Source organism: Aegilops tauschii, chromosome 7 (assembly GCF_002575655.3).
Source record: "Aegilops tauschii subsp. strangulata cultivar AL8/78 chromosome 7, Aet v6.0, whole genome shotgun sequence".
NCBI classification, from domain to species: domain Eukaryota; kingdom Viridiplantae; phylum Streptophyta; class Magnoliopsida; order Poales; family Poaceae; genus Aegilops; species Aegilops tauschii.
In genome coordinates, this window is record NC_053041.3 from 171263730 (window position 1) to 171290706 (window position 26977).

General features: G+C 50.7%; 3 protein-coding genes across 3 annotated transcripts; all 3 read right to left on the reverse strand.

Moving 5' to 3' along the window:
* Nucleotides 1–4026: 4026 nt before the first annotated feature.
* Nucleotides 4027–7512, reverse strand: LOC109763686 (1-aminocyclopropane-1-carboxylate oxidase homolog 4). Its single transcript, XM_020322546.4, has 2 exons — nucleotides 6129–7512; nucleotides 4027–4417 (listed from the first exon to the last, which is right to left on the reverse strand). The coding sequence occupies exons 1-2, from the start codon at nucleotides 7194–7196 to the stop codon at nucleotides 4163–4165; spliced, it is 1323 nt and encodes a 440-aa protein (XP_020178135.1). The 5' UTR covers nucleotides 7197–7512; the 3' UTR covers nucleotides 4027–4162.
* A 5430-nt stretch (nucleotides 7513–12942) lies between these two features.
* Nucleotides 12943–14717, reverse strand: LOC109763681 (aspartyl protease family protein At5g10770-like). The gene is made up of 3 exons (XM_073503628.1): nucleotides 14520–14717; nucleotides 13933–14233; nucleotides 12943–13885 (listed from the first exon to the last, which is right to left on the reverse strand). Exons 1-3 carry the CDS (start codon nucleotides 14551–14553, stop codon nucleotides 12943–12945), a joined length of 1278 nt encoding a protein of 425 aa, XP_073359729.1. The 5' UTR covers nucleotides 14554–14717.
* A 6406-nt stretch (nucleotides 14718–21123) lies between these two features.
* LOC141026980 (uncharacterized) lies at nucleotides 21124–21810 on the reverse strand. The gene has a single exon (XM_073503887.1). It carries the CDS (start codon nucleotides 21808–21810, stop codon nucleotides 21124–21126), a length of 687 nt encoding a protein of 228 aa, XP_073359988.1.
* Nucleotides 21811–26977: the final 5167 nt, after the last annotated feature.

Consider the following 26977-nt stretch of genomic DNA (forward strand, 5'->3'; position numbering starts at 1 on the left):
ATACTCTAGATGCATGCTGGATAGCGGTCGATGTGTGGAGTAATAGTAGTAGATGCAGGCAGGAGTCGGTCTACTTGTCACGGACGTGATGCCTATATACATGATCATACCTAGATATTTTCATAACTATGCTCAATTCTATCAATTGCTCGACAGTAATTTATTCACCCACCGTAATACTTATGCTCTTGAGAGAAGCCACTAGTGAAACCTATGGCCCCCGGGTCTATTTTCCATCATATTAATCTTCCAACACTTAGCTACTTTTATTGCCGTTTATTTTACTTTGCATCTTTATTTCTCTTTATCATAAAAATACCAAAAATATTATCTTATCATATCTATCAGATCTCACTCTCGTAAGTGACCGTGAAGGGATTGACAACCCCTTTATCGCGTTGGTTGCGAGGTTCTTATTTGTTTGTGTAGGTGCGCGGGACTTGTGCGTGGCCTCCTACTGGATTGATACCTTGGTTCTCAAAAACTGAGGAAAATACTTACGCTACTTTACTGCATCACCCTTTCCTCTTCAAGGAAAAAACCAACGCAGTGCTCAAGAGGTAGCAGTGGGCAAGACCTGGTGGTCGTGTGCGCCGTCTGGTTCCGGTCGGATCCCTCTGGACCCGACGCTTGGACGTCGTCGGCTAGCGAGGGGTGGTGGCGTTCGTCGTTGGCCTGGTCGGATTCCTGGATCTAGCGCATGTATGGATCTGTGTCGTGTGCTCTCCTCGATCTTCCTTCTTGGTGGGTTGAGCCCCATGGTACTTTCCTCTCTGTATGTTTCGGTTCACGGCTCGCTGCCGGATCTTCAGCAGATGGAGGTTCGTGGTATAGGATGGGGACCGGAGGAAACTTTGGTCAGCTGATTTGGCCCGGCATTGGCGACGTCTCTCGACGTCGTTGTCGTCCTTGGAGGCGAACCCGAGGCCCCTCTATCCACCTCCGACCCCCTCCCGGAGGAAAATCCAAAATCCGTCTTGGATTGGGCGGCGGTGGCGTCTTGCGCGTCGTACCCTCAATGGAGGCACCGTCTTTAGGGGGGGCTTGGGAGTTCGGGGACAGTTACTGTGAGTGGTGGGCTCCACGTGGCAACTACAGCGGCAGCGACGGTGTGGAGGTTGGCAGGTGGAGCGACATTGTATCTACCGTGTCGACGACGACGGATCTTGGCGGGATGGTGTGGCTAAGTCTCGGCGATAAATGTGCCTGGATGGACGAGTGCATGGCGGTGGCGCCGTCGCGGCATCGAAGGAGGGCCAGACTATCAAGGATGATGCGGATCTCTTTCCATGAGATGGGTCAGCGGTTTGATGATGGTGGCGACTGCTAAAATGTATGCATGCGATGTACGTTTTAGATTTGCTGCACCGGTTATACGTGATACATCAGCGACGACGTCCCCGGTTTTAGATGATGGGGTGTGAGGCACTTCACATTATCGAGTTTGTAAGTGTAAATGTTGGTATATTCTTTTCAGATCATTGTTGAATAATTAATAAATATGGCTGCGGGCAAGCATGGATGCAGAGCCGGGTTTTAACCTCTTTTGGAGAAAAAATGGTACAGCGTACGTACGTGAAGCTACGATTCATCTTGTCGTAACCTCGAAAATAAACGCTGTACGTCCGTGACAAACGCCGAAGGACGGTAACTTTTTCCTGTGCGCGAATGGAGGCCGACGGACGCCGACGCGATCACGCGAATGGAGGAGCCAGCGCACGCGCGCCGCCACGTACGCCACGACGTGCGCGCGCACGTTGGCCACGCGTGCAATCCACAGCTAGCTATACGTCCGCATCGAGCCCCACGTTCCCACGAGATGCGAAGCAAAAGATTTCCCGGCGAGGCGACGCGCGAAAGCCAAGACAAACGAGAGGAAGACCGCGCGTCCGGAAGGATCGACGGGGCCACGACGCGCCACCCTTTCTCCATGCCTTCCGACCCGGACCACCGAGAGTCCTTGACGTGCACGAATCACGGATCTGATCAATCGGACACTATTGCACGGTTGACCTCAGCCTCATGTACCCACGTACGTGTGCACGATCGACAGGGTGGTCTTGCCGGATGCTACACGAGTCGCCTGCAGTTCCCAGATTAAGCACAGCACAGGGGAACTCGACTCAACTCAACTGATCGGATTCGACATTTTTGTTAGGCAAGGAGCTGGGGCTGCGTGCTGCCTGCTGCGGCGGTAAAGCCGGTTCCTTCACGCCAAACTATAAAACTGTTGGGCGCTCTCGTAGCTTCGGCCGATTCAGTGGCCGTGCACGCCTGGTTTCCCCATGCATGCAGCTGCAAGCTAGTCGGCCTGACGTGCGGAGATTGCACTTGCACCGCACTCTAAACGGCATGCTGCAAAATAGGAGTATATCTGATGCACCGCTGCGTTCAAAGTCTTCAAGAATTTAACTTCCTATAATGCTAATCTGAACTCTGGTTGCTTTCGTTCGTCATCTCATTCTCAAATTATATATCCTCTCTCATTTTCTAAATGAAATTATATTGTCCTCTCTATTCAGTTGCTCATTCAGACTGCTCTCAACTTTCCGTGTTCCGATCGATCCCTGGCAGATGCACACAACTTATACTATGTTATCTGCACGGTATGCGCAAGCTGTAAATCAAACGGGTACAGAAAGACTGGTGATTATATATTTATATAGTTATTATCATATCATAGTGCTTGGTTATGATCGAGAGTCCAAAGTCAAGACAACTCACGAGCTCAGTTGACTGAGCTATTTATATATACACAGCATCAGTAGCAATCGCGTACCTGTCCATGCTTACTAGCCCCACATGCAGCTAGCGTGTGCGCTTCAGAGCCTGAACAGCAAGCAAAACCTTGAAGCTGCACCGTTCGTGGCGGAGCACTACCCAACGTGCCCTTTGCACGCCCTTCCATTTGGGCACCTTATAATATCATATAAAAGCAAGCGAAACAAGCATGGCGATGCATTTCATAATTAATTATGGATCTTCTTATGGAGTATGAAATTTCAGTTAAAACCCCCGTTTTGTGGCAAGAAGCACCAAAACTGGAATGAGAAATAACCCAAACAGGAAGCTTGATTTCTAACACATGTGAATTTAAAGTTGAAAAATACTCGAACACTCGCATTTTTGAGATGTGTGTATGTACTATGTATGCGTGAGTGCACCCTGTTTTCATGCCGAGCGAGGTGGTGTCATGTCGACTCTCCTGGACCATTCGTACCTCCTCTGCTTGGCAGATGTGATGAAAGCAGTGTAAAGGCGCCACACTAACGTTATCAACAGCCAGCGGAAAGGACATTCGGATGAACTAGAATCATGGCACAAATGATGGTACCATCAAATCTTTCAGTCAAAATCAGATTGCGAAAGATAGAGAATTTCAACCAGAGGCACAAGAATACAACTTCCAGCGGCTAATGAAGTAATGAGTCCATTTCTAAAAAAATGAAGTAATGAGTGCCTGAATGCTCAAGCCAGCAGGCCAAGCGATGATAGTTGCAGTCAATATACATGTCAGTCCACTTGCTAATCACAGGAAGAAACAATATACTCAGGCCTTCCTTGGTTTGGTTTGTAGGAATCTTGTAGGATATGAATTTCGTAGGATAGGATTTCCAAGGAAAAATTCCTATGGAGCCTCTTGGTTTGTAGGAATGGATTCCTATTCCTATGTAGGATAGGAACCAATCCTTCATACTTTAAAGGAAAGAAAACATTATCCTAGACTCAATGAAAAATTCCTATCCTATGCATCAAATAAATAGATCTTTCTCTATAGGAATTGAGATGATGTCATGTCACCTTCTATGATTTTTCTATTCCTATGAAATTCCTATCCTATGAACCACCAAAGGAGGCCTCGATGTGTGAAAGGATAATTAGGGAAAATGATTTTTGCAGGCAGACTAACAGCCTTAAGGCCACACTCAGCTGTCAGCTCGACAAGCCAACCCACTGAGACAGCAAGAATATGATGATTACGCATTGAAAAAAAAAACTAGCATTGTGTTGGGAAGAGAAACCACATGAGGTAGAATAATCGCATTTCACTCTCGCAGAATGACATTTGCACAGAGATGGTTACATACTTGCATGTACATAAGTTTGAACATTGTTTTTCTTTGGGGTAGTTTAAACATTGTGTGGTGATGTTTGGACCATCTTACAATTTGAAGTTCTCAAGTAGAGCTTTGCTAGCAAGGTCTCGTTTAAAGAAAGCCCCAAAAAATTCAGACATCGTGAAACTCCTGTACTTCGGTGGGTTTTCTTCAGAAACCAGGTCTGGCAGCGGTCCATAAAAAACCGAATCCCCTCGCTTCCCAGGATTGAAAAAGACAGCAATCGAAACTCTGGCTTCTTCACGTGAATTCATCACCACCCTGTGGTCGACACTCGTGTACTTATCGTTGGACATTATCTGAAGAAAGAATAGGGTTAAAAAAACAGATTAGATGCGCATGAGATGATGGCATTATGAAACTGCTCCTCAAAACTGCACTGTGGACCAGTACTTTAAGTGTCTAGATATCCAATTCAATAAAAAGAAGCTGATTTAAATTTCCTCAAGCTCTTTGAATAGTCTTATGAGAATTTGGGATAACCATGAGATTACGCTCTGTTTTAGTGAATAGTTTCTTTTCTACTCCCTCCGTTCCTAAATATAAGTCTTTTTAGAGATTCCACTACAAACTACATACGGATGTACATAGACATATTTTAGAGTGTAGATTCACTCATTTTGCTCCGTATGTAGTCCATAGTGAAATCTCTAAAAAGACATATATTTAGGAACGGAGGGAGTATGTAATAGCGTCTCTTTTTAATAATTAAAACTATGAGACAGAGGATTTCCCTTTAAAAAAAGAGATACTCCCTCGGTTCGGATCCGAGGGAGTAGATGAAAGTGTAATCCACACAGCAATAATCTTCAGCGCCAGCTTTGTTCATCAACCAGCATCACATGTTACCCATGTGACTTAAATTTCTGGTACTCCCTCCAATCCATATCACTTGTTGCAGCTTTAGTACAACTTTAGTATAAAATTGTACTAAAGCCGCGACAAGTAATTTGGATCGGAGGGAATATTAATTTCTAATGTATCGACTATTACAATAACATGTCCAACTCAAGTGAGTTGAATTACGTTGAGCTGTAAAGTTGATTTGGAAGAAATTGATTTGGAAGACAAAATGAGTAGTATCTTATGTGTATAACACAATAAGTATTACTGGATCGATTCTTGGTCAAAGCATGGACTCGAGTAGTCAAAGTACGCCTAAATTTTACAGAGGGGATAGAATGTTGGAAGTTAGAACATGTTGCTACAGAGTAAAATGGACTGCCTTTCTGCAGTTCAAACATATCTGTGTTGGTTATACGACTTCAATCCGGACTAGTGATTCACTGATTGGATAATTAAGTGGGATAGCTATTCACAATTTCTAGTGGTATCCTTTATGGGTACTTGCAGTTGCAGGGTTCACTAAAGCACCGTTGCTTGAGTGTCTGGTTTGTTGCCAACATATCATAAAAGAATCTGATGGTAATCTTTTTTTGATGAATCAGCAGTTTTTACAAATAATCAGAGGGTGATCTAAGTTGGAATAAGAAGGATATCTTGAGTTATAACCCCTCTTGTTTGCCAAACAAGACTTTGGAGATAAAATAACTTGCAGCTACTGAACACACTTGACACTCCACTTGATCGATTTTATGAATCAACCGGGTGGAAAATCACATTTCATATTTTCTACACTTCAGGTGGCGCACAACGAGCAAATAAAATGACACCAAATGTGAGTTCAAAGCATAACGGTTCATGGGGTTATCCAGTCACAAATTATTATCATTTGTATTTTCTACTGTAGTTTACATTCTTCCATCATGAGAGTAAATGTGTTCTTGGGTTCAAAGTTTTAAGTGCACAAATTCTCACATCATAAAGTCAATTAGTACACAAGTGGAAGATTTAGAACATGTCCACCGTTCCCAAATCATCTGGTTTGAGCTGAATTGGTAGCACGCGTGCTTTAGATAATTCAAGTATAACTTGAACCGAGTTGGCACAGACTGTATTTAGAACTGAATTCAATTGCCAGCATTTGGGCATTGACAGAGTGCATTTTACCTGCAAGAGGTCTCCAACATTGATCACAAGCGCGCCGGGTACAGGTTTCGCGTCCACCCAGTAGCTCTCCCCGTCTTCATTGGTGTGCTTCACCTGCAGTCCACCTACGCCATCCTGTGCAAGCACGGTGAGCACGCCCGGGTCGGTGTGCGGGACTAAGCCCATGGTGCGCTCAGGCTCCGGGCACACCGGGTAGTAATGGCAGACCATGACCTTCCCCTCCAGGCACGAGGCCTCCTCCAGAGCGGCCTCGCTGAGCCCGAGCCCCTCGGAGAGCAGCGCCATCACCGCGCGGGCCACCGCGGTGGTGTGCGCTTCCCACTCGACGATCTCCGAGCGGCACACCGGCGGGATGCGCTCCGTGTCGGGCCGCGTAGGCCCGAACCCCACCTGGATGGTGTCGCGCCAGCTCGCGGCGGCGGAGCGGTACAGGTCCACGTTTGAGGAGTAGGAGACCCCGCCGCCCATGGCCCGGCCGTAGTGCGCGGAGCGCTCGGGGGCGGGGAGCTCGTTGAAGGCGCGCACCGCGGCGAGGGCCCTCGCGGGGTAGTCGGAGGGGACGAGGGCCTCGTAGTTGACGAGGTGGAAGAAGCCCCAGTCGCGGGCGGCCGCGGCGGCGGCGGCGGCGGCGGCGGGCGCGGGGAGGGAGAGGTCGACGACGGGGATGGAGACGCCGGGGGGAGCGAGCGGGACGGAGGCGTAGGGGTCGGGGTGGACGAAGAGGTCCGGGACGGTGGAGACGCCGGACTCGACGAGGCCGCGGACGCCGGTGCGGGACTCGTCGAAGGCCTTGACGAGGGCGGCGCGGTCGGACTCGGGGGCGGCCGAGGCGGCGGCGGACGCCATGGCCGTCGGGTTGCGTGCGTCCGTTGGATTCGGTGACGTGTGGAGGGGATGGGGCCGAGAAGGGTGGGCCGTGTGGGCGCCGTGCAGTTGGCGCGACTTCTTATCCTTTCCGCGCGGTTGGTAGAAACCTCGCCGTGTGTCCAACCTCCCGACCGAGCGGCGGTGTTCGGCGACGGTCAGGTGACGGCATGTGATCGGCCGTGGCGGCGAGACGCGCATCATCGTGGCCGGACGCGACGAGGCACGGTGCCTGAGACGCGGCCGCGACGGCGCTGACAGAGGCAAGGAACACGGCTCCGGCGGCCGCAGCACCGGCTGTGATCACGGCGGCGACGGGGCTCGACTACGGCCAAGGTTCCACGGCGGCGAGGATTTTCAGTGTGATCACCAGATTTGCCTGGATCCTCTTGTGTGTATAGAAAGGGAGGATTTTCAGTAAACGAACCAAATCATGAGCTTTGAGTTGACTTCTTCAAAAGTTGACGAGCCTATATACCGACGCTGCCAGGTAAGTTCTTGGGCCCACGATTTCGCCGTCTCCATGAGCTTTGAGTGGCTTGTACATGTCGTCTCATCGTGCCATTAGTGCATTTTTTTTCTCGGAAATGTTTCGTGTGAGCGTTAGCCATCTCAACCACACGCCTCCATCGCCGTCCAGCAGTATCTGCACGAATCTTGGCACGTTTTGACTGATTTTGGGTGTCACGTAGGACAAGGCGTGTGTGTGGTGTGTGAGAGAGGTCGCCCACACATCTATTTTACCACACGGAGGGGCCGGTGTGTGAGCGTTTAGCAGTTCGCCCACACACCAGTTTTCAGTCACGCACAAGGGCTGGTGTGTGGGCGTTTGCCATCTTGCCCACACGCCCGCCTCCTCTCCCACACCCCAAGCCGCTAGTTGCCATGCGTTTTGTAGTGTACATGGCAACTGCCCTAGTGTGATTGCAAGAAGATGACAACTCTCTCTTTTTTTACCCCAAACATGTCACTTGCCATATTTTTGCATGGTACATGGCAAACTGCTCTAGCGTGCACGTAAGCAGATGGCAACTCTTTCTTTTTACATGGCAACTGCCCTAGCGTGCTTGTGAGCACATGGCAACTCTCTCTTTTACCCGAACATGTTTTTTTGCCATGCCTGTTTTTGTAGCGCTACATGGCAACTGCCTAGGGTTAGTAGGTGGCAACTCCTAAAGTTTTGAAATCATGGCAACTGCAGTAGACCAGACCACACATGGTAACAGCTATAGTTGTCAAAAAAAATGGCAATCTGGAACTTTGACCCGAGATGGCAACTGCAGTTGAGCAAACATGACAACTGTAGTTGTCCGACATGGCAACCGTAGTTCAGCGACATGACAATTGCACTTAAACGAACATGGACGAGGGTCCGACCCATGGCAACTGCGGGCGCGCGGTAAAGTGTCACGTGGGGCGTGCGGGATCACGAGGTACGAGGCCTGACGTACCGGGCGTGTGGGCGTTATCTATTTTGCCCACACGCACGCGTGTAAGAGGGACCGGGAGGGAAAAAAAGAGGCGTGTGGGCGCTAGTTGTTTTGCCCACACACAGGCGTGTGGGCCGGTCCTCTTAGGCACCACACAGAACGTGTGGGCAGATCCCTTAACGCCCACACGTGTGGCAGTTAGCGGCGTCCTTTTTTATTCATCTTTAATCATGATAGTACAATGAACATAAGAAATAATAAAAATGACATCCAGATTCGTAGACCGCCTAGCGACGACTACAAGCACAGAAGCGAGCCGAAGGCGCACTGCCGTCATCGCCCCTCTTTCACCGGAGCTGGGCAAAACTTTTTGTAGTAGACACTCGGTAAGTCGTCGTGCTAAGGCCACATAGGACCAGCGCACCAGAACAACAACTGTCACCGATAAAGAGTAGCGTAGATCGGAAGGATCCAACCCGAAGGCACACGAACGTAGACGGACGACGATCAGATCTGAGCAGATCCACCAAAGACAAAGGACGTCGATAACTGCCACACGTGTGGCATCTAGGGGGTATCTGCCGCACGCCCCGTGTGGCATCGACACAGGCCCGCCCGCCCGAGCACGTCCGAGCGCACCCCGCTACAGCCCACACGTTCGGTGTGCGACGCGATCGCCCGCATGAGCACGTCCGGGCGAGCGACCACGCGGCCCGCACGACCCGTCTCGACCGTCGCCCGTCCCCGCCTGCGAGCCACACGCCCCGCGTGGCAGTAACCACACGTCCTGTCGCGGTTGCCATGGTCCGAACCCTCTTCCATGTACGTGTAACTCCAGTTGCCATGTCACTGAACTGCAGTTGCCATGTCGGACAACTACAGTTGCCATGTCAGACAACTACAGTTGCCATCATTGCTCAACTGCAGTTGTCATCTCAGGTCAAGTGCCGGATGCCATTTTTGGGCAACTGCAGCTGTTGCCATGTATGGTCTGGTCTACTACAGTTGCCATGATTTGAAAACTTTAGGAGTTGCCACCTACTACACTAGACAGTTGCCATGTAGTACTACTAAACATGGCAAAAAAACATGTCCGGGTAAAGAGAGAGTTGCCATCTGCTTACAAGCACACTAGGGCAGTTGCCATGTACCCTGCAAAAACACATGGCAACTGATAGCTTTTGGTGTGTGGGAGAGGAGACGGGCATGTGGACTACGGTGGTATTTTTAGGAGTTGCCACCTACTAACACTAGACAGTTGCCATGTAGCGCTACAAAACAGACGTGACAACAATAACATGTTCAGGGTAAAAGAGAGTTGTCATCTGCTTACAATCACGAACAGGGCAGTTGCCATGTAACCTGCAAAAAACATGGCAACTGGGCGGTCGTGGGAGATGGGGGACAGAAGTCGTGCGGGGCGTGCGGGCGCGACGGCAGTTCCACCGCACGTCCCGAGTCGCAAACGCTGACATCGGAAGGAAAACAGCGTGCGGGCGAACTCCCTCACATGCCACACACGCGAGTTGTCCTACGTGGCACACAAAATCAGCCCTCTCGTGCCAAGATTCGTGCAAAAGGTACTGGGTGGGGATCGAGGCGTGTGGGCATTAGTGTTTTCGAAGACAAATCCACCGGAGACACACCTTCACACGTCCACCGACGATGCTAAACGTACTTAGCTCAGAGGTTTTCGATTCCAATGATTTGAATAAAAAACAAACTCGATCTCCAACCAAGCAACAACGATTATTTTTGGTTCATAGAAAAGCGCGGTGGCTTCTGGTTTGTAATTACTTGTTCCCATAGCATGGATGATAAATTACAAGAGACATAGAAAAGATTTTGATTTTGCGGAAGGTCACAAGCTCAACTGAGCTTGCGCTCAACAGTAAATCCGAAAATAATAATAACAAGATGATTTTTTTGACAAATATTTCGAGTGCTTCCAAATTTTCATTATGAAATGACATTTGTGCAAGTCGTGAAAAAAAATCAACAGTCCAAAATACTTTTAAAAAATAGCATTTTTGCATCAATTTTGTTTTTTTTTCTTGCCACAAGATGTCATTTAATGATGAAACTTAACAAGCACTAAAAACATGTGTCAATGTTTCTAAAAAGCAGATTTCTTGATTATTATTTTTTGGATTTCACTGTTCATCCATGCTCATTTGGGCCCGAACTAAGAAATATCGTGTCCAAGATTTTGCTAATTCTTAGTTGCAGACAAGAAAAGGTGTTGCACCGGATAAAACATCGATACATTTGAAAATAGGCTGTCGATTTCTTAAAAAAAAGGTTGTCGGCTATTTGGCCGGTGGTACATGTATAGGAGGAAGAAAATAGGCCGACGAGGAAGACAGTCTATCAAACGTTGGTGAAATTAAATGGAGACTGGCGCCAATTTTTTAAAGTCAACTTAGAAATAGTCAGTTACGTTTCATTCTGTTAATGGAGCTGGGTGAGTCTCCCTGTTTTTCTAAAATAATAGTCAATCACATTTCTATGTGACCATCCGGTCAAATTTTTGGGCTATCTGATCATCACTCAAATGTGAGGATTGCGTAGCCCAAATTAGTTTCTTAACGCCTCCAAGCCCAGGTCTAACTGATGGCACTCATGCGACCGTCTCATGCTCCCTCCCTCCCCAATCGTCGTGCTTGCCACCGTAGCGGCCATCCCTCTAAGCCCTCCTTCCTCCAGCCTCATGTTTTGGCGTCCCCGCACCTGCACCCATCAACCTATTTCCTCACCTCCGACTGGGATGTCATAGCTACCGCTTGGAGCGTCATACCTGCCTCCGGCAAGGTCCTGGCTCGGCCTCGCCGTGGTCGAGGCTCGTCGCTGCTCTCCTCACATCTCACCTATATTCGGCCTCTTGCGAAGGAGCAAATCGATTGACGCTCGAAATTTTTTCCGCCACCTCACATTTAGCAAAACCACAATTTTATTACATTCGACACGTACATGCTATGCGTTGTTTCAAAATAAGATACAAAGGAACATCTGATGAGTGCCACCATCGTGCTCGCTGATCCACTGAATGTCGAATGTTGGTTTTGGTGTGATATTGAGGTAATATCACAGGTGGTGCTTAAACTTGCCACCGATGTTCACTTTAGTGTCTGAAGTTGAAAAATACACCGAACTGGTTTCAAAACTTGGCACGAGCGTACAAATACAGTGCTAATCCCATTAGTAGACGTTTTTACGCTGATGTGGCACCGTAGTTCGCTTAGCATGTACAGACAACCTCGCCCTAGCAAACTGGAACTACTGGCCAGTACGCCATACGTTTTCTCGTGCATGTTAATGAAAACATATCTTTTTTTAGAATAATGAAAACATTTCCTATTTTGTTAGATAAAGAAACACGTTCGTGGGTTTTAATGGCCTGCTGCAGTACAGCCCAATTTGCGCATGTTAGTTTGATTTAGAAATTTGTAAAAAAAATTATATATTATAATCACAGTAATAAAAATACATTTCAAATATTTGTGCTTCAATTTTTTTATAAATACATATAAATTAAATAACTAAAATGTTCATGTAATTTAAAAAAATAGTCAGCAATTTACATGTGATTTATAGTTAAAGCTTTTCGTAAATAAATTTTCTAAATTGTTTAGTATATGCAAAAATAATTATAAAAAACTTAATTTTTTGAGTAACTTCCAAAAGATTATGCATGCTTGGCTTATGCTTAAATGAAAAAAAAATGTTATAGGTAGAAACATTTTCATTAATATTCAGACATGTATAAATTTCTTTTTTTTGCGAGAAACATGTGTATAACTTTCATCATGTCATATATTCAAAAAAAATTATAATTAAAACATAGTCAGTAGTGAATATTTTTCATAAACTGAAATTTTAAATTTTGGATATTTATGAACATTTTACATTGTTGAAAAATTCTTAAACAATATGAATTGTAAAAATGTACATGTAACTATTAAAAGGTTTATGTAGTTAAAATAATATTCATGAATTGTAGTATAGAAAATATTTATATAATTCTAAATTGTACAGCCATTTTTATAATCAGAAATACCATTTTATTTATATGGTACGTTTAAAACAAATATGTGAATATTTTTATTACTGTAATTATAATTTACAAACTTTTTTACAAATTTCTAAATGAAACTAAGATGCGCAAACTGGGCTGCACTGCTGAGCCGATTAAAACCCACGTACGTGTCTCTTCTTTCTTATCTAAAAAAAAGGAAATGTTTTCATTATTCTAAGAAAAAGGATCTGTTTTCATTAACAGGAACGAGAAAACGTATGGCATACTGGTTCTTTCCTAGGGCGAGGTTGTCTGTGCATGCTAAGCGAACTACGGTGCCACATCAGCGTAAAAACACGTCTATTAATAGGATGCACTGTATTTGCACGCTATAGCCAAGTTTTGAAACCAGTTCGGTGTATTTTTCAACTTCAGGCACTAAAGTGAACATCGGTGGCAAGTTTAAGCACCACCTGTGATATTACCTCTGTGATATTCTCCTTTATCAGCAGCTGCCGCGGACGAACCCGACTTTCCCGCCGTGCAACTCGTACGCCACCTCGGTCGCCGCCTGTGCCAATGTCCCGATAACGGCGACGGGCGCCTCGGACCCTACAGGGTAGGCCGTCGCCGCGGCGAACGCGAGGCACGCCACGGCGAAGATGCTGTGGCGTTCCTCGAGGTAGAACACGTGCTCGATGTCAAGGTACATGCTCGCCCCGCCGTCGAACTGGAGCGCGATGGCCGGCAGCAAAACCGAGCGCAGGCCGGCGAAGTCGTAGCACGTGTCGAGCTCCCCCACCGGCGGCGCGCGGCGGTGGCGGTACCGGCTCATCTGCCCGACGAACGCGTCGCGGAGGGCCGCGTAGATGTCCGGCCTCAGGTAGGTGAAGGTCGTACGGAGCGCGATCAGCGAGTCGCCGGCGAGCCCCGCGGGCGGGACCGGGATGTCCTTCCCGCCGACGCTTATCGCGGTGAGCTGGACCAAGTACAGGTTGGGGCGGGCGGGGCTGGTCCGCAGGGTGGCGTAGCTCACGAAGCGGCCCGAGAGCTCCGGCCGGGCGGCGGCGATGGAGAGGAAGCCGTGTGAGGTCGTGTCCGACGGCAGGCAGTACGAGAAGGCCACCGTGTCCGGAGAGAAAGGCGCCCGCGACGCCAGGGAGTGGATATCCCGGCTGAGGTCGAGGACGCCGGACGGGGTGTCGTCGACAGTTCTGGAACTTCCGGCGTAGCCCGTCTCCAGGCACGCGAACCTGAAGCCCTGCATGGTGGTCGACCCGGAGAGCGCGAGCGTGTCCGTGACGACCGTGCCGTTGAGCACCACGGTGTCGTTCTTGCTGACGGAGAACGTGCAGCTGGGCCCGGAGCAAGCGCTGAGCGGGCAGTCCAGCGAGTTGCAGGGATTTGGGCGAGCGTGGACGACCGGGACTGGTCGAAGGCCTTGTTGCACGACGCCCCGGCGGCGGCGCACGGCTTGCATGCCAGCAGGGAGACGCCGCTGCTGGCCGTGTCAAACCCGACGGCGAGCCTCTGCAGCGGCGTGCCGTAGCCGACGACGACGTGGTACTCAGACGCGCCCGGGTAAGCCACGAGAGGGCTGCCGGTGCTAGGGATCGTCACGTCCGACGCCGAGCCAGAGTCCCCGTAGAGCGAGCGGAGGCCCAGGGCGTCGCGGCGGAGGACGTCGGCCGCCGACTCTGAGGGCTCGCCTTGGCTCTTAGCGCCTGCGTACGGAGAGCACGGGTTCAGGCGATGCGCCACGGGCAGCCGCCCTGCAATTCCACCGCCGCCATCTTCTCCGAAAGAAAGTGAACCCATGCAAGTTATTCAAAGCATAAACGAAGGACTACTTCTACCCGCGTTAACAACGTAGGTTGATCTCTCTCCCGCTCGAACCCAACGGGTCGAACGGGCCCTTAACTCGCGCCCTGATTGGGGGCGCCCAACCAAACCATGGCTGGTGGGCCCCTGTGACCGCGCTATATAAACAGAGGTGGGGGCCGGGGCACGACGCACGAGGTTAATCGCTGCCACAATCCCCACCTATAATCCCTACCGATCTAGGGTTAGCGCGGTGCTCACGGGAGGCTCCATCGCCTCGCCCACTCTCCGCCATCGCCGTGCGCCCCAGCACCACGATGGCCTCCAGCTCGAGTTCATCTGCTGCTGGACAAGGTAGGTTCACCGGATCTACTAGCCTACTCCGATCTAAAGTTCTATCAATGGTATCAGCCAGATCGGGCTAGTTTCGGTACAAAGAAACAACAACAGAAAAGAAACAACAACAGAAAAAGAAAAAGAAAAGAGATCCCCCCAAAGAACCCTAACCCTAAAAGAACAATAGGGGCAAAGGGCAAAGAAATCGCGCCGCCGCAAGGCCGCGCCGTTCCTCTCGATCCCCACACGCATCGGCAAGCCGAGGTGCGGGGAAGAAGAACACAGCCTCCCCAAGGGGGCAAAAGGGCACCACCACCGCACCGCTTGACGGCGGCGCGCTCTCCCACGGGAGCTCGCGCACACCGGCAAGGGGGACAGAGGGGGCACCGCTGCTTCACGCCGTCGTTGTCCTCGGTGAACACAGAGAGGAGAAGTGGGTGGTGGAGAAACAGAGAAACAAGGAAGGGGTGGAATAGATGGCAGGAGCCCAGGCTCGCGCGGCGCGGTGGTTTTGATGCCGTTGCCAGCGGCCGGGGCGAAGCTCCTCCACTGGCGCCGTCGCGCGTAGTGGAGCAAAGGAGGGCTCAGCCCCGCCTCTCTCTCTCTCTCTCTGTTACAGGAGGGTGCAGGGAGGAACGGAGGGCGTAGGGAAAAGGAGGCCCGCGCGGCGCGGTGGCCGGTCGACGCCGTCGCCGGCGCCCTGGGCGCGGCGCGATGCCCACGCGTTCGGGACAGAGCGACAAATCAGAGGAAGGGCTCGCCCCTAGTCCTCTCTGCAACAGAAAAGGGAAGCTGGAGGGAGGAAACAAAAGAGGGAAGAGAAAGAGTGCGCCGCGCCGGGCAGACTCGCCGTCGGCGGCTGGCCGGTGGCCAGTGAAGTGAGCTCTGCCCCGAGCGGACGAGAGCGGCGCGACAGAGAGGACGGGAGCGAGAGGCTGAGAGGCGAGCGGCGCGCGAGGGGGAGGCAGTTTTGATCCAGCTAAAAGGGCGCTGGACCGTCCGATCAGATCGGACGACCACGAGCGAAACCCTAGCTCAGCCGCTGCGGGCCACTGGGCCGAAAGAGAAGGCGCGAGCTGGGCCGAGGCCGCCAGCTCCGGGCGCAGTCGCCGCTGGGCCGTGGCCAGCCGCCGCGGGCGCGCTGGGTCCAGGCCGGCTGGGCCGAGGCCTTAGCCGCACGCCGTTGCTGCTGTAGATTTTGTCCAGTTTCTGGGCAGATTTTAAATAGCTTTCCTATGCAATTTTTTCCAACGAAAATTTTGTCTAGAAAATAGAAAAGTGACAGAAAAAGTTTCTGAAAATGCAAAAAGAAAATTTTCAGAAAATAAATGTTCATGAATTTTATAAAGAAAATTAAAAAGTTCAGAATTTTTTATTCTGTCAAAGAAAAAGTTTCTGTAAAGAGTAAAAGTTCGTGAATTTTTATTCATGATTTTCCGCTGCGTAAATAATTAATAGTGCTCTTTTACAAAGAAAATAAAAGTTTAGATAGAATTATGTTTTTAAGAGCATGTTAAAGTAATTATTAAAATGAATATGATTATGTTATTTTTTATGACCAACGTTGTTAATAACATGATCATGTTTTATTATTTAAAATAAAAATGCTCTTTTAAAAGTGAATAGAATTAAAGTAAAAGATTAAATTGTTGCTTCTGTAATGCATTTTTAACCAACTGGTTAAAATTGCTTAGAGAGTAAAAGAGTACAGATTGTTTTTTGAATAGAATATTGTAAAGTTTCCGCTGCAAAGTAAAAGTTTTATCCTCCAATTAAATTGGAACCAACGGGAAAGTTTAATTGGAAGAAATGCTCTAAGCAATGTTTTTCCCCTGTGGGTGAAATAAGATGCAGATAGTTTCCGCTATGACAAAGGAAAAGATATTTGTTTTAAAGTTAAAAATATGGTATTGTTATTTTCTGACCAACATTGATGATAACAGTGCTATAATTCTATGAGTTTTATGTTCAAAGTTTAAATCTCTGATAAATTTGGTATCAAAGTGATCAATTTTTTAGAGAACGGATAAAGATCAAGAAATGCTCTTGAACTAGAGAAATGTATATTGCTTGTTCCCGCTGCAATAAAGTTGATGGTGAAGATTAATTCTTAGCAAAGTTGTTTAATAGAAATACTATCATCACATTGTTTATAAGTTATATGCATTATTTCCATTTCCGCCCAACGGTGATATGGAATTAATGTATAAGGATGATGTTGATTCTAATTCTGCCACAATGGTGATTTAGAATATAAAAGAAAGTTTCAAAAGTTTAATGTGCATTTCTTTTAACCAGACCAAACGTAGGGTTATTTTTATGCCCATTATTGTTGATTATTGGCTAAGTTTTCTTAGACTAAAAGTTTTCCATGCTTTCATTCGTGAAAGTGAATGGCTGGGTACTTGTGACCCGAAAGATGACCAAGAAAGGTCATAACGTGAGGGAGTATGTTCTCTCTAAAGAATGGCATCAAAAGAAAAGAGATATATCATTGAGAGTCTTGGTTGATGAATGTCTTTCATGTACTCTCTATGAAGAAGATTTTTCAGTCAACATTATTTGAGATGAAATAAGCAACATGCGTGTTTAATTTGACCAACGTCGGATAAAGCATGTGTGCCAAAGAGCATTCTGATTTATTCCTAAATTTGATGATTGAATATGCAGTCAAAAGAGCCAATTCTGGCATTTATGTTCCCTTACAGGGAATTACCCGCATGGCGGGAAAAGATGATTATGATAAAACCCGCATGGCGGGAAAAGTCTGGGAAAATACCTGCGTAACAGGGTAAAGCTGACATGATATTATGTCAAAAATCCCGTATGGCGTGAGAAATTCTGGAAAGAGAAAGATATGATAACTCATGTGCTTTTAATGTATCCCACTCTGGGAGAAAAGAATGGAGTAGCTGAAAGGCGCAACCGTACACTTATGGATATGGTGCGCAACATGATGAGTTATTCCAACTTGCCATTGGGATTATGGATGGAGGCGCTTGAAACCGCCATTCACATTCTCAATAGAGTACCAAGCAAGTCGGTCCCAAAACACCGTACGAGCTATGGACAAGAAGGGTGCCCTCCCTACAACACTTCAGGGTGTGGGGGTGCCCTGCTGAGGCCAAAATGTTTAATCCAAACATTGCAAAGTTAGATCCCAAAACAATAAGTTGCCACTTCATTGGCTATCCAGACAGATCAAAAGGTTTTCGTTTCTGCTGCCCTGACAGATATACAAAGTTTGTAGAAACGAGACATGCAGTCTTCTTAGAGGACGAAATGATGAGGGGGAGCTTGGTAGCTCGGAAAATTGATCTTGAGGAGAAGAGGGTGCATGCACCTAATCCGATGATTCAGGAGCCATTTTTCTCACTACCAGTTGCAACTCCACCCATGACAGCTATGGGGGAAGACCCGGAACCTGTCCGTCAGGAGCCGGCTGAACCCGTTGTTGAGCATGAAAGGGAGGTGCAACAGCAAAATTTAGAAGAAGTGCCGGAAGTTGAGGCACAAAATGTGCCAGAAACTGAGGCCCTTAGAAGGTCTACAAGACCAAGAAAGTCAGCTATTTCTACTGACTTTAAAGTTTATAACACAGAAATGGTTCATATGGAAAAAGATCCCACCTCATATGAAGAAGCCATGAGAAGCCCTCATTCATCGAAGTGGATGAAGGCAATGGAAGACGAGATGAAATCGATGAGTTCCAAAGATGTTTGGGACTTAGAGGAAATTCCTAAAGGAGCCAAAACAGTAGGCTGTAAATGGGTCCACAAAATTAAGTATGACTCTAAAGGGAATATAGAAAAGTATAAAGCACGACTCATGGCAAAAGGATTTACACAAAGAGAAGGGATAGATTACAATGAGACATTTTCTCCAGTCTCATGTAAGGATTCCTTCAGAATCATAATGGCATTAGTTGCTCATTTTGATTTAGAGTTGCATCAAATGGATGTTAAGACGGCATTTCTGAATGGTGATTTAAAAGAAAAGGTCTACATGAAACAACCCAAGGGTTTTATCATGGAAGGCAAGGAAAATACGGAATGCCGCCTGAAGAAATCCATTTATGGATTAAGACAAGCCTCTCGGCAGTGGTATCTAAAGTTTAATCAAACGATTAAAAGTTTTGGATTTAAAGAAAATATTGAGGATAATTGCATTTATGCAATGTTTAAAAGTGGGAAATATATTTTCCTAATCTTGTATGTGGATGATATCCTGCTTGCTAGTAGTGATGTTAGTCTACTACAAGAAACAAAGAAATACTTATCCTCAAATTTTGACATAACAGATCTTGGTGAAGCATCATATGTTTTGGGCATAGAAATTCACCGAGATAGGAACAATGGAGTCTTAGGACTATCTCAGCAAGCATATTTAGAGAAGGTTCTTAAAAAGTATAATATGCATGCGAGTAAAGCCACATCTGCTCCAATAGTCAAGGGCGATAGTTTTGGAAAATTTCAATGTCCCAAGAACCAGTATGAGATCGATCAAATGAAAGCAGTACCATATGCTTCGGCAGTTGGCAGCTTACAGTATGCACAAGTGTGCACTCGCCCTGACTTAGCTTTTATCATCGGGGTACTCGGTAGATATCAAGAGAATCCAGGCCTAGAGCACTGGAAGATGGTAAAGAAAGCATTGCGTTATGCGCAAGGCACGAAGGACTACATGCTAATATATAGGAGAAGTGATTCCCTAAAGATAAAAGGGTATTTAGACGCAGATTTTGCGGGGGACAGAGATGATAGAAAATCCACGTCAGGATACATATTCACCCTCGCTGGGGGAGCTATTTCGTGGAAAAACTCCAAACAGTCGATAGTTGCATCATCCACGATGTATGCAGAATTCATAGCATGCTTCGAAGCCACGGGGCAGGCGATATGATTAAAGAAATTTGTACCCGACTTGAAAGTGGTAGATTGTATTCACAAACCACTAAAGATGTACTGCGACAACCAGCCCGCGGTATTTTACGCTCACAACAACAAGTCGAGTAATGCTGCCAAAACAATAGAGATAAGGTATTATGTTGTGAAAGATAAAATCCAGGATCAAACTATAAATCTCGAGCATATAAGGACAAAAGATATGCTTGCGGCTCCGCTAACGAAAGGCTTACCACCCAATGTGTTCAAGGAACACTTAGCCGGCATGGGTTTAAGGGAAAGCCTTATGACTCCTGGATAGGCCCAAAAGGAACAGAATTTGTTTCTGAACATAACGTATGTTGTAGCTGTATGATTCTAACGGCAATTAAGCCGTGACGATGAAGCATGCTCTATGTACCAATATGTGATGAAACAAATAAACTAGAAAGTATAAAGTTAAAAGTAAAGTTGAGATCAAGGGAGAGAATGTTAGGTTGATCTCTCTCCCGTTCGAACCCAACGGGTCGAACGGGCCCTTGACTCGCGCCCTGATCGGGGGCGCCCAACCAAACCATGGTTGGTGGGCCCCTGTGACCCGCGCTATATAAACAGAGGTGGGGGCCGGGGCACGACGCACGAGGTTAATCGCTGCCACAATCCCCACCTACAATCCCTACCGATCTAGGGTTAGCGCGGTGCTCACGGGAAGCTCCATCGCCTCGCCCACTCTCCGCCATCGTCGTGCGCCCCAGCACCACGATGGCCTCCAGCTCGAGTTCATCTGCTGCTAGACAAGGTAGGTTCACCGAATCTACTAGCCTACTCCGATCTAAAGTTCTATCACTTAAGTCACTAGCTTAATGTTGCATGTGGGTTCACCTGAGGGGATGTCCGAGCAGAAGGTCGTCGGAGATGCACCGTCAGCTGAACGGACGGCGACCAGCTTTCCGGCACGGGTGTAGCTGGTGCGGTAGGAGCTGCCGAGGTGAGGAGCAAGGAGAAGCAAGCAGCACAAGAGCAGAGAGGAAACCCCACGCCCACGAGTCATTTGTTTGCTATGGCACCAAACAGCTAGCAGATGGATTGGTTGCATGATAGCCGGACAAACCGGCCGTGCTGCGTATATATAGCTAGCTCAGTGCAGAGGTGTCGCAACGTCACGCATTGTTCTTGTAGATTTCTCGTTAATGGCGATCGACGAACGGGGCATATAAAACGTGTATTCCTTCTTGTTTATATACGTTTGCTCGTTCAGCCCAAGGCCACTTAGGAAATGATTGGGGCTACGTAGCGGATCGAAAGGGATCCGTACGTATATCAATTTCTCCACAGCCAGTTGTGTAATTTCGCAGAAAGAGTGATCAACGTATGCTGTTGCCAGCAGGCTGCACCGTATAGTATGATTCTGCCGCATCTTGCCAGTCCACTACCCACACAATTCCTACATTGGATCAACTGATATGACACCGGAATTTTTTTTTTTGAAAGATCCAGACTTGCTGGCTTTTCATTGGCTTAGCAGGGGAGAGTTACAGAATTTGTGATCAAATGATCAAGCAAGAGAAAAGTGATACAGAGGCGTAGGAGGAGGGAGCATTGGCCCTCTCCCCCTCCGCCGCATCGCAAAAACCTAGGTCTATTCCTCACGTTGTTTCCTCGAACGGGGGCGCTATGGCATGTGCTCCGGCGAGTCTCCATTGCTCGACGTCTCTCCGGCAGGCCTCAATTACGCTGAGTGTGCTTGGTGTCTTTCCTCTGAAAGTGCATTTGTTTCTTTCGAGCCAGATTTGCCAGGCGATCAAAGCCACCATGGACTTGACTCCTCTTCTTTCCCCTGGCGCCGCGGAGTTGAGGATTGCGGCGACAACTTCGGTTGTTGAGTTGCTTGCACTCCAGGAGGCCGGGGAGAGTGCCGCACAGCCCTCCCAGGTGGCTGCCTTCATCCAAACTTCCCTTGATGTGTTGCACTCCCAAAGCAGGTGGAAGGAGGACTCGAGGTTGCGGCAGCAAAGTTGGCAGAAATATGGATTTTCCCAGCCCCTACGTTGCAGGCGATCGTTGCACCAGAGCCGGTTGTGGTGGAGCAGCCAGAGATAGAACTTGATCTTTCCGGGTGCCCAGATCCTCCATACCAAGGTTTTCATGGCCGAGGTTGGTTGCGAAGGGAGTTGAGAGTTGTATGCCGACCTCGCCGTGTAATTCCCGCTGGCTTTCCAGGTGATCTTGTCCTCGATCCCTTCTTGCAGTGCCAAACTGGCCTCTCTGATGCGGCGCTGTAGCAGCACGACCTGGGGGATGATTTCCAGGTTGTTGCCGCGCCTGAGGTCCATGACCCATCTGTCATCGCGTATCGCCTCCGCCACCGTGCGGTTCTACCTGGTTGAGAGTCCAAATAGGTCGGGGTAGTCCAGGCGTAGTGGTTGCTCGCCGAGCCAGGAGCAGTGCCAGAAGAGGGCTCTGTTGCCGTCGCCTACCGTCAGCGTCGTTGCCGAGGCGAAGAGTGCTCTATCCTTGTCGTCGCAAGGCAGTTCTAGGCGTGCCCATGGCCTGGCCGGATCCGTCCACGCCAGCCAGAGCCAACGGAGGCGCAAGGCACGCGCGAACCGCTCCATGTTGGGGATGCCGAGGCCGCCACGATTGACCGGGGACGTGACAAGCCTCCAGTTTACTTTGCATCGACCGCCAGTGACCTCTTCGTCTTGTGCCCACAGGAACCGACGTCGCGCCTTGTCGACGTCCTTGTAGAATCTCTTCGGGATTCGCAGGACAGCCATTGCGAAAGCTGGCAGCGCACATAGTACGCACCTGACCAGCACACGGCGCCCGGCGATCGGCAGGAGCCGGCCTTTCCAAGCCGCCAGCCTTGCGCGGATGCGATCGAGGAGGTACTGGATGTGCACAAGCCGTAGTCTGCCGATGCAGAGCGGGAGACCTAGATACCTGATCGGGAAGCATACCCTGGCGCCGCCGAAGCTATGAAGGACGTCTATGAGGTCTACATTGCCGCAGTTTAGGGCTGCCGCCGACGATTTTTGAGGGTTGCCGCGCAACCCCGTCGTGTCCCCGAACCCCTCTAGGAGCTGCATGATGGCGTCGATCTCCTGGCGCACCGGATTGGCAAAGAAGATCGCGTCGTCCGCGTACAGCGTGACGCGTAGGCGCGCCGTGCCGGTCGGCAGGGGCGCGATGGCGCCGGCCTGCTACGCCCCCTCTAACAGCTGGTGGAGGGGATCAATCGCCAGGATGAAGAGGATCGGTGAGAGTGGGTCTCCCTGCCGCAGTCCCCGCTGATGGAGAATCACAGAGCCCGGGTCTCCGTTGAGCAGGCAGGCGGAGGACGCGGTGGAGAGGAGCAGCGTGATCCAGTCCCGCCAGCGCGCCGGGAAGTTCATGCATTGCAGCAGCTCGAGTATGTATTCCCATGACACCGTGTCGAATGCCTTGGCGATGTCGATCTTTAGCAGGAGCATTGGTGATTTCTTCCTCTGAAACTGCCGCAACGCGCTCTGGACGTAGAGGAAACTGTCATGAATGCCCTTCTTCTTCTAGAAAGCGCTCTGGGCCGGCGAGATAAGCTGATCAAGCACACCTGCTAGCCTGATCGAGAGCACTTTTGCAATTAGCTTGGCCATCGAGTGGATCAGACTGATCGGGCGGAAGTCTGACAGTTTTGTTGCGCCATCCTTCTTTGGCAGAAGGATGATCATGGCACGGTTCAGAGCTGCGAAGTCACCTCCGGTGAGCTGATAGAATGCATGGAAGACTCCCATGACGTCTGCCTTGATCGTTTGCCAGCATGCTCGAAAGAAGGTCCCGCTGAAGCCGTCCGGCCCTGGCGCCTTCTCGGCCGGAGACGCGCAGATCGCCGCCCAGACTTCATCCTCTGTGAAGGGGTTGTCAAGGCCCTCCCCAGCATGCAGACAAGGCAGCTGAATCTTATCCCAGTCGATCGTCTTCGTCCTTCTCTCCTTGCTGCCCAGGAGGGTGGTGAAGTGGTCGTGGATCATTTCCGCCTTCTCTTTGTGATCCGTGGCTTGCTTGTTCTTTGACTCCAGGCCGTGGATGTAGTTTTTCCTTCTTCGGGAGTTGATCTTGGCCTGGAAAAATGCTGTCTTTGCATCGTCCGCTTTGAGCCAGGTAGTCCTTGCAGCTTGCCTCTTCCGCACTAGTTCGAGAGCTGCAAGTCCAACAATCTTCAGCTTTAGGGTTTTCCTCAGCCAAAACTCTCTCTGAGTTAGTTGGCGTCTCTCCTGCGCCACATCCAATCTCAGCACCACCCCAGACGCAATGTGAAATTGCAATTTTGTGTTGCTGAAGATGCTCTTGGCCCAGATCTTCAGGTCTGCTGCTGTTCGTTTGAGCTTGATCTTCATCCCGGTGAACGGGCAGGAGTGATTTACTGGCCTTTGCCACGCCCTCTGCACTATCTGCTGAAAATGCGGGAACTTTGGCCAGAAGGATTCAAATTTGAAAACTGCCTTTCGCGGTGGCGCCGCGGCATCCGTGAGCAACAGGGGGCAGTGGTCAGAGCAGGAAGTGGATGCAGCCATCAGTGTGTAGGAGGGGAAGATTGACTCCCATTCTTGGTTGCAGAACACTTTCTCGATGGCGACAAAAGTAGGGTTTTCCCTCTCGTTGCTCCATGTGAAGCGCCTGTTTTTGCACTTTATCTCTCGCAAGCAAGCCCGGTCGATTGCATCCCTGAATCTGCTCATCACCCTTCTGTTGATGTTGTGGTTGCTCTTATCCCTTGCCTCGTAGATGACGTTGAAATCACCGTTGATCAGCCACGGCTCGCCAAGGGGTGGCCTGCTTCTGGTCAGCTCCTCGAGGAAATCATCTTTTCTAGTGTCATCAGTTGGGCCGTAGACGGTGGTGATCCAGAAGGAGAGGCCACCGTGGGGGAGGAACACTCTGGCAGTAATGGAGAACTGCCCCACAGATTGCGTGGCGATTGTGATCTTGGTGGAGTCCCAGAAGATTGCGGCGCCGCCTCGGGTGCCCAACGCCGGCAGCACGGCGCAGTTGTCGAGTCTGCGGCCTCCTACCTCCCTGACCATCTCTGGCGACCAGGCGTCGATCTTCATCTCCTGCAAACACAACAGAGCGAGGCTGTGGGTGTCGGCTACCTCGCAAATGGTGGCCCTCTTCTCCGGGGAGTTTAGCCCACGGACGTTCCAGTTCATCATTGGGATGGTTGTGGTACTCATAAGGCAAACAAAATATGCTCCGGCGACGAAAATGATACTACTGCAGAGATGAAACAAGTACAACTACACCACCGATCGGTCGGGGAGAGCCAGTGTCCACCAATAGGCCCCAAACTACACTGACATCTAGCTAATCCTTGTAGCCCAGCACTAATCATGAAATAAAAACCTAACTCAGACTGACTAAGTGTCAGCTGCCACCGGAGGCTAACTAAACTAGTGCCTAACATGGACTACTCTTCGGCTGCACCGTCCGGGCCGGCCAGGCTGGCCATGGTGCGCAGCGCCTGGACGTCAAGGCGCGTGAGCTTGGCAATGCAGTCGATGTCGCCCTCCGAAAGTGGCTCGTCGAAGCGCCGCAGCAGCGCCTCCGCTGCCTTCACCGTCATCCGCTTCCTTGGACCGAGCACGCCGAGCTCCTTGACCAGGCGCAGGGTGGCCCGCTGCGCAACCAGGGTGGAGGAGGGGTTGGCCGCCTGGCGGGCGCTGTGCCTGACGGGGGCCGATGGAGCGCGCGTCTTGGGCGGTGCTGATGGCCTACGGGCTGGTGGCGCAGCGGCGACGAGGGGCTCTGGGGCGTCGTGGAAGAGGAGCCGGGCGGTGGCGCCGTCTTGCCCCAGCTGCATCTGCTGCACCTGGTGCGTCACCGCCCCGAGCTCAGTCGTGGTTGCGGCCGGGGGAGCCGCAGCCCTGCATGCATGGACCGTGTCGGACTGCATGCATGCAACGGGCCCACCGGTGGTCAACGCCTTTGCATCGCTGGCGCCTGCGTGGTCGGTGTCGAACTCCAGTGGGACGGCAAGGGTGTCCGCGACGGCCTCCTCGAGCTCCGCCTGCCTGAGGTCGACGCGTGGTGGGGGAGGGAGCTGGGTGTCGTCGTTGGTGAAGAACGCAGTGACGGGGTCAATGTCGACGCGGCTCCGCAGCTCGGGTGGTGGAGGCGGCGGCGAGGGAGCACGACGCAGCGGCAGGGGGGGGGGGGGTGGCGCGGATGGCGACCTCCCGCCCGTGGCAACCCAAGCTGCGGTGCCTGCTGGTGGGGGTGCGGCTGCGCTGATGCTGCTGGTGGGAGCGCTCCTTTGGCGCCGCCGCGGCCCAGCAGCGTGTCTGCCCATGAGCGCCGGCCGCCGCGCTCGCTGTCGTGGTCGTCGTGGTCCCTACGTCCGGCCCCACGCTACAGCCCGAGGCAGCCCAAGGAGGCCACCGCAGGCGGCTGACGGCGCCCCTGGCCGTCCTCGACGTGCCTGGTCCACGTCGCCATGTACATGTCCGGGAGGGGTGCGTCTTCGCCCGATTTCGACGAGGGGAGGCCGCTCTCTGGCGCGAGCGGGAGGACTGCGGCGTGCGGGGAGTCCAGTCTTCGATCCTGTCGACGTGCACCAGCAGCTCACGGCGCCTGATGCCGGGCGGTGGCGCCACCTGGCGGCGAGAACCCGAGCATGGCCTCGACCCCGCCCGCTCCGCGGACCGCGCGCCAGATCTCCCGCCTGGTGGGGATGCGTGCGACGTCGGTCGTCCACACCCAGCAGGCGAAGTCTTGGTATGCCCGCGCTCGTGGGTGCAGCTGTCCAGGCGATCAACGATGCAGAGGTCGCCGAGGACTTCTTCCGCTCCCTCCAGCGACCACAGCTGCATGGGCATGCGCTCGATGACGTCACGAATGTGGAGGGTGCAGTCGTCCGGCACCTCATGCTCATCTTCATGCCACCCCTTGACCGCGAACTCGACGCCGTCCACCTTGATGATGCCGCGGCGGACGGCGTTCTCCTTGTGCGCCGGGAGCTCGAAATGGACGAGGAAGTCCTCTGGATCGTGGCTGGTGATGCGCAGCAGATGCGGCGGCGTGCGGAGCTGCTCCTCGATGGCGCGGCCAATCGACATGGGGCTGGCGGCGTGCTGCGGCGACGCGGCTGTGAGGAGCACGACATGCTTCCGGAGCAGGAACTCCTGGTGCTCCATGGCCGGGGTGGCGACCACCACCTTGTGGCTCGATCTGGGGCGGCGAGAGGGGTCGGTGAGGTTGGCCTGACGATCCATGCCGGTGGGGTGCGCGGCCGGTGGTGGCGGAGTCGGGAAGCGAAGCCGTTCCCTCACCGGGCCGCGGGTGGCGCCGCCCGCCCCGCGTCTCTTCTTTGGGTTCTGTGGGCACTCTCTAGCGAAATGGCCTTGCAGCTTGCAGATGATGCAACGGAGTGGGTCTCGGCAGTCTATGCGGCGGTGTTCGCTATTGAGGCATCTGAAGCAGCGGCCAGCGAACTGGCTTAAGAAGGCAGCGCGGCCCGCGTCC

What these genes read in the sequence shown, in the direction of transcription:
- LOC141026980 (XM_073503887.1), bottom strand. Translation starts at nt 21,810, where the DNA reads ATGGACCTCAGGCGCGGCAACAACCTGGAAATCATCCCCCAGGTCGTG.
- LOC109763681 (XM_073503628.1), bottom strand. Translation starts at nt 14,553, where the DNA reads ATGGCGGAGAGTGGGCGAGGCGATGGAGCCTCCC. An exon ending in GCGAGGCGATGGAGCCTCCC is followed by an intron (nt 14,234 to 14,519) that starts GTGAGCACCGCG and finishes TTTCTTTCGGAG; the next exon opens with AAGATGGCGGCGGTGGAATT. An exon ending in TTTGACACGGCCAGCAGCGG is followed by an intron (nt 13,886 to 13,932) that starts CGTCTCCCTGCT and finishes CCGGGGCGTCGT; the next exon opens with GCAACAAGGCCTTCGACCAG.
- LOC109763686 (XM_020322546.4), bottom strand. Translation starts at nt 7,196, where the DNA reads ATGATGCGCGTCTCGCCGCCACGGCCGATCACATGCCGTCACCTGACC. An exon ending in ATGTTGGAGACCTCTTGCAG is followed by an intron (nt 4,418 to 6,128) that starts GTAAAATGCACT and finishes TTCTTTCTTCAG; the next exon opens with ATAATGTCCAACGATAAGTA.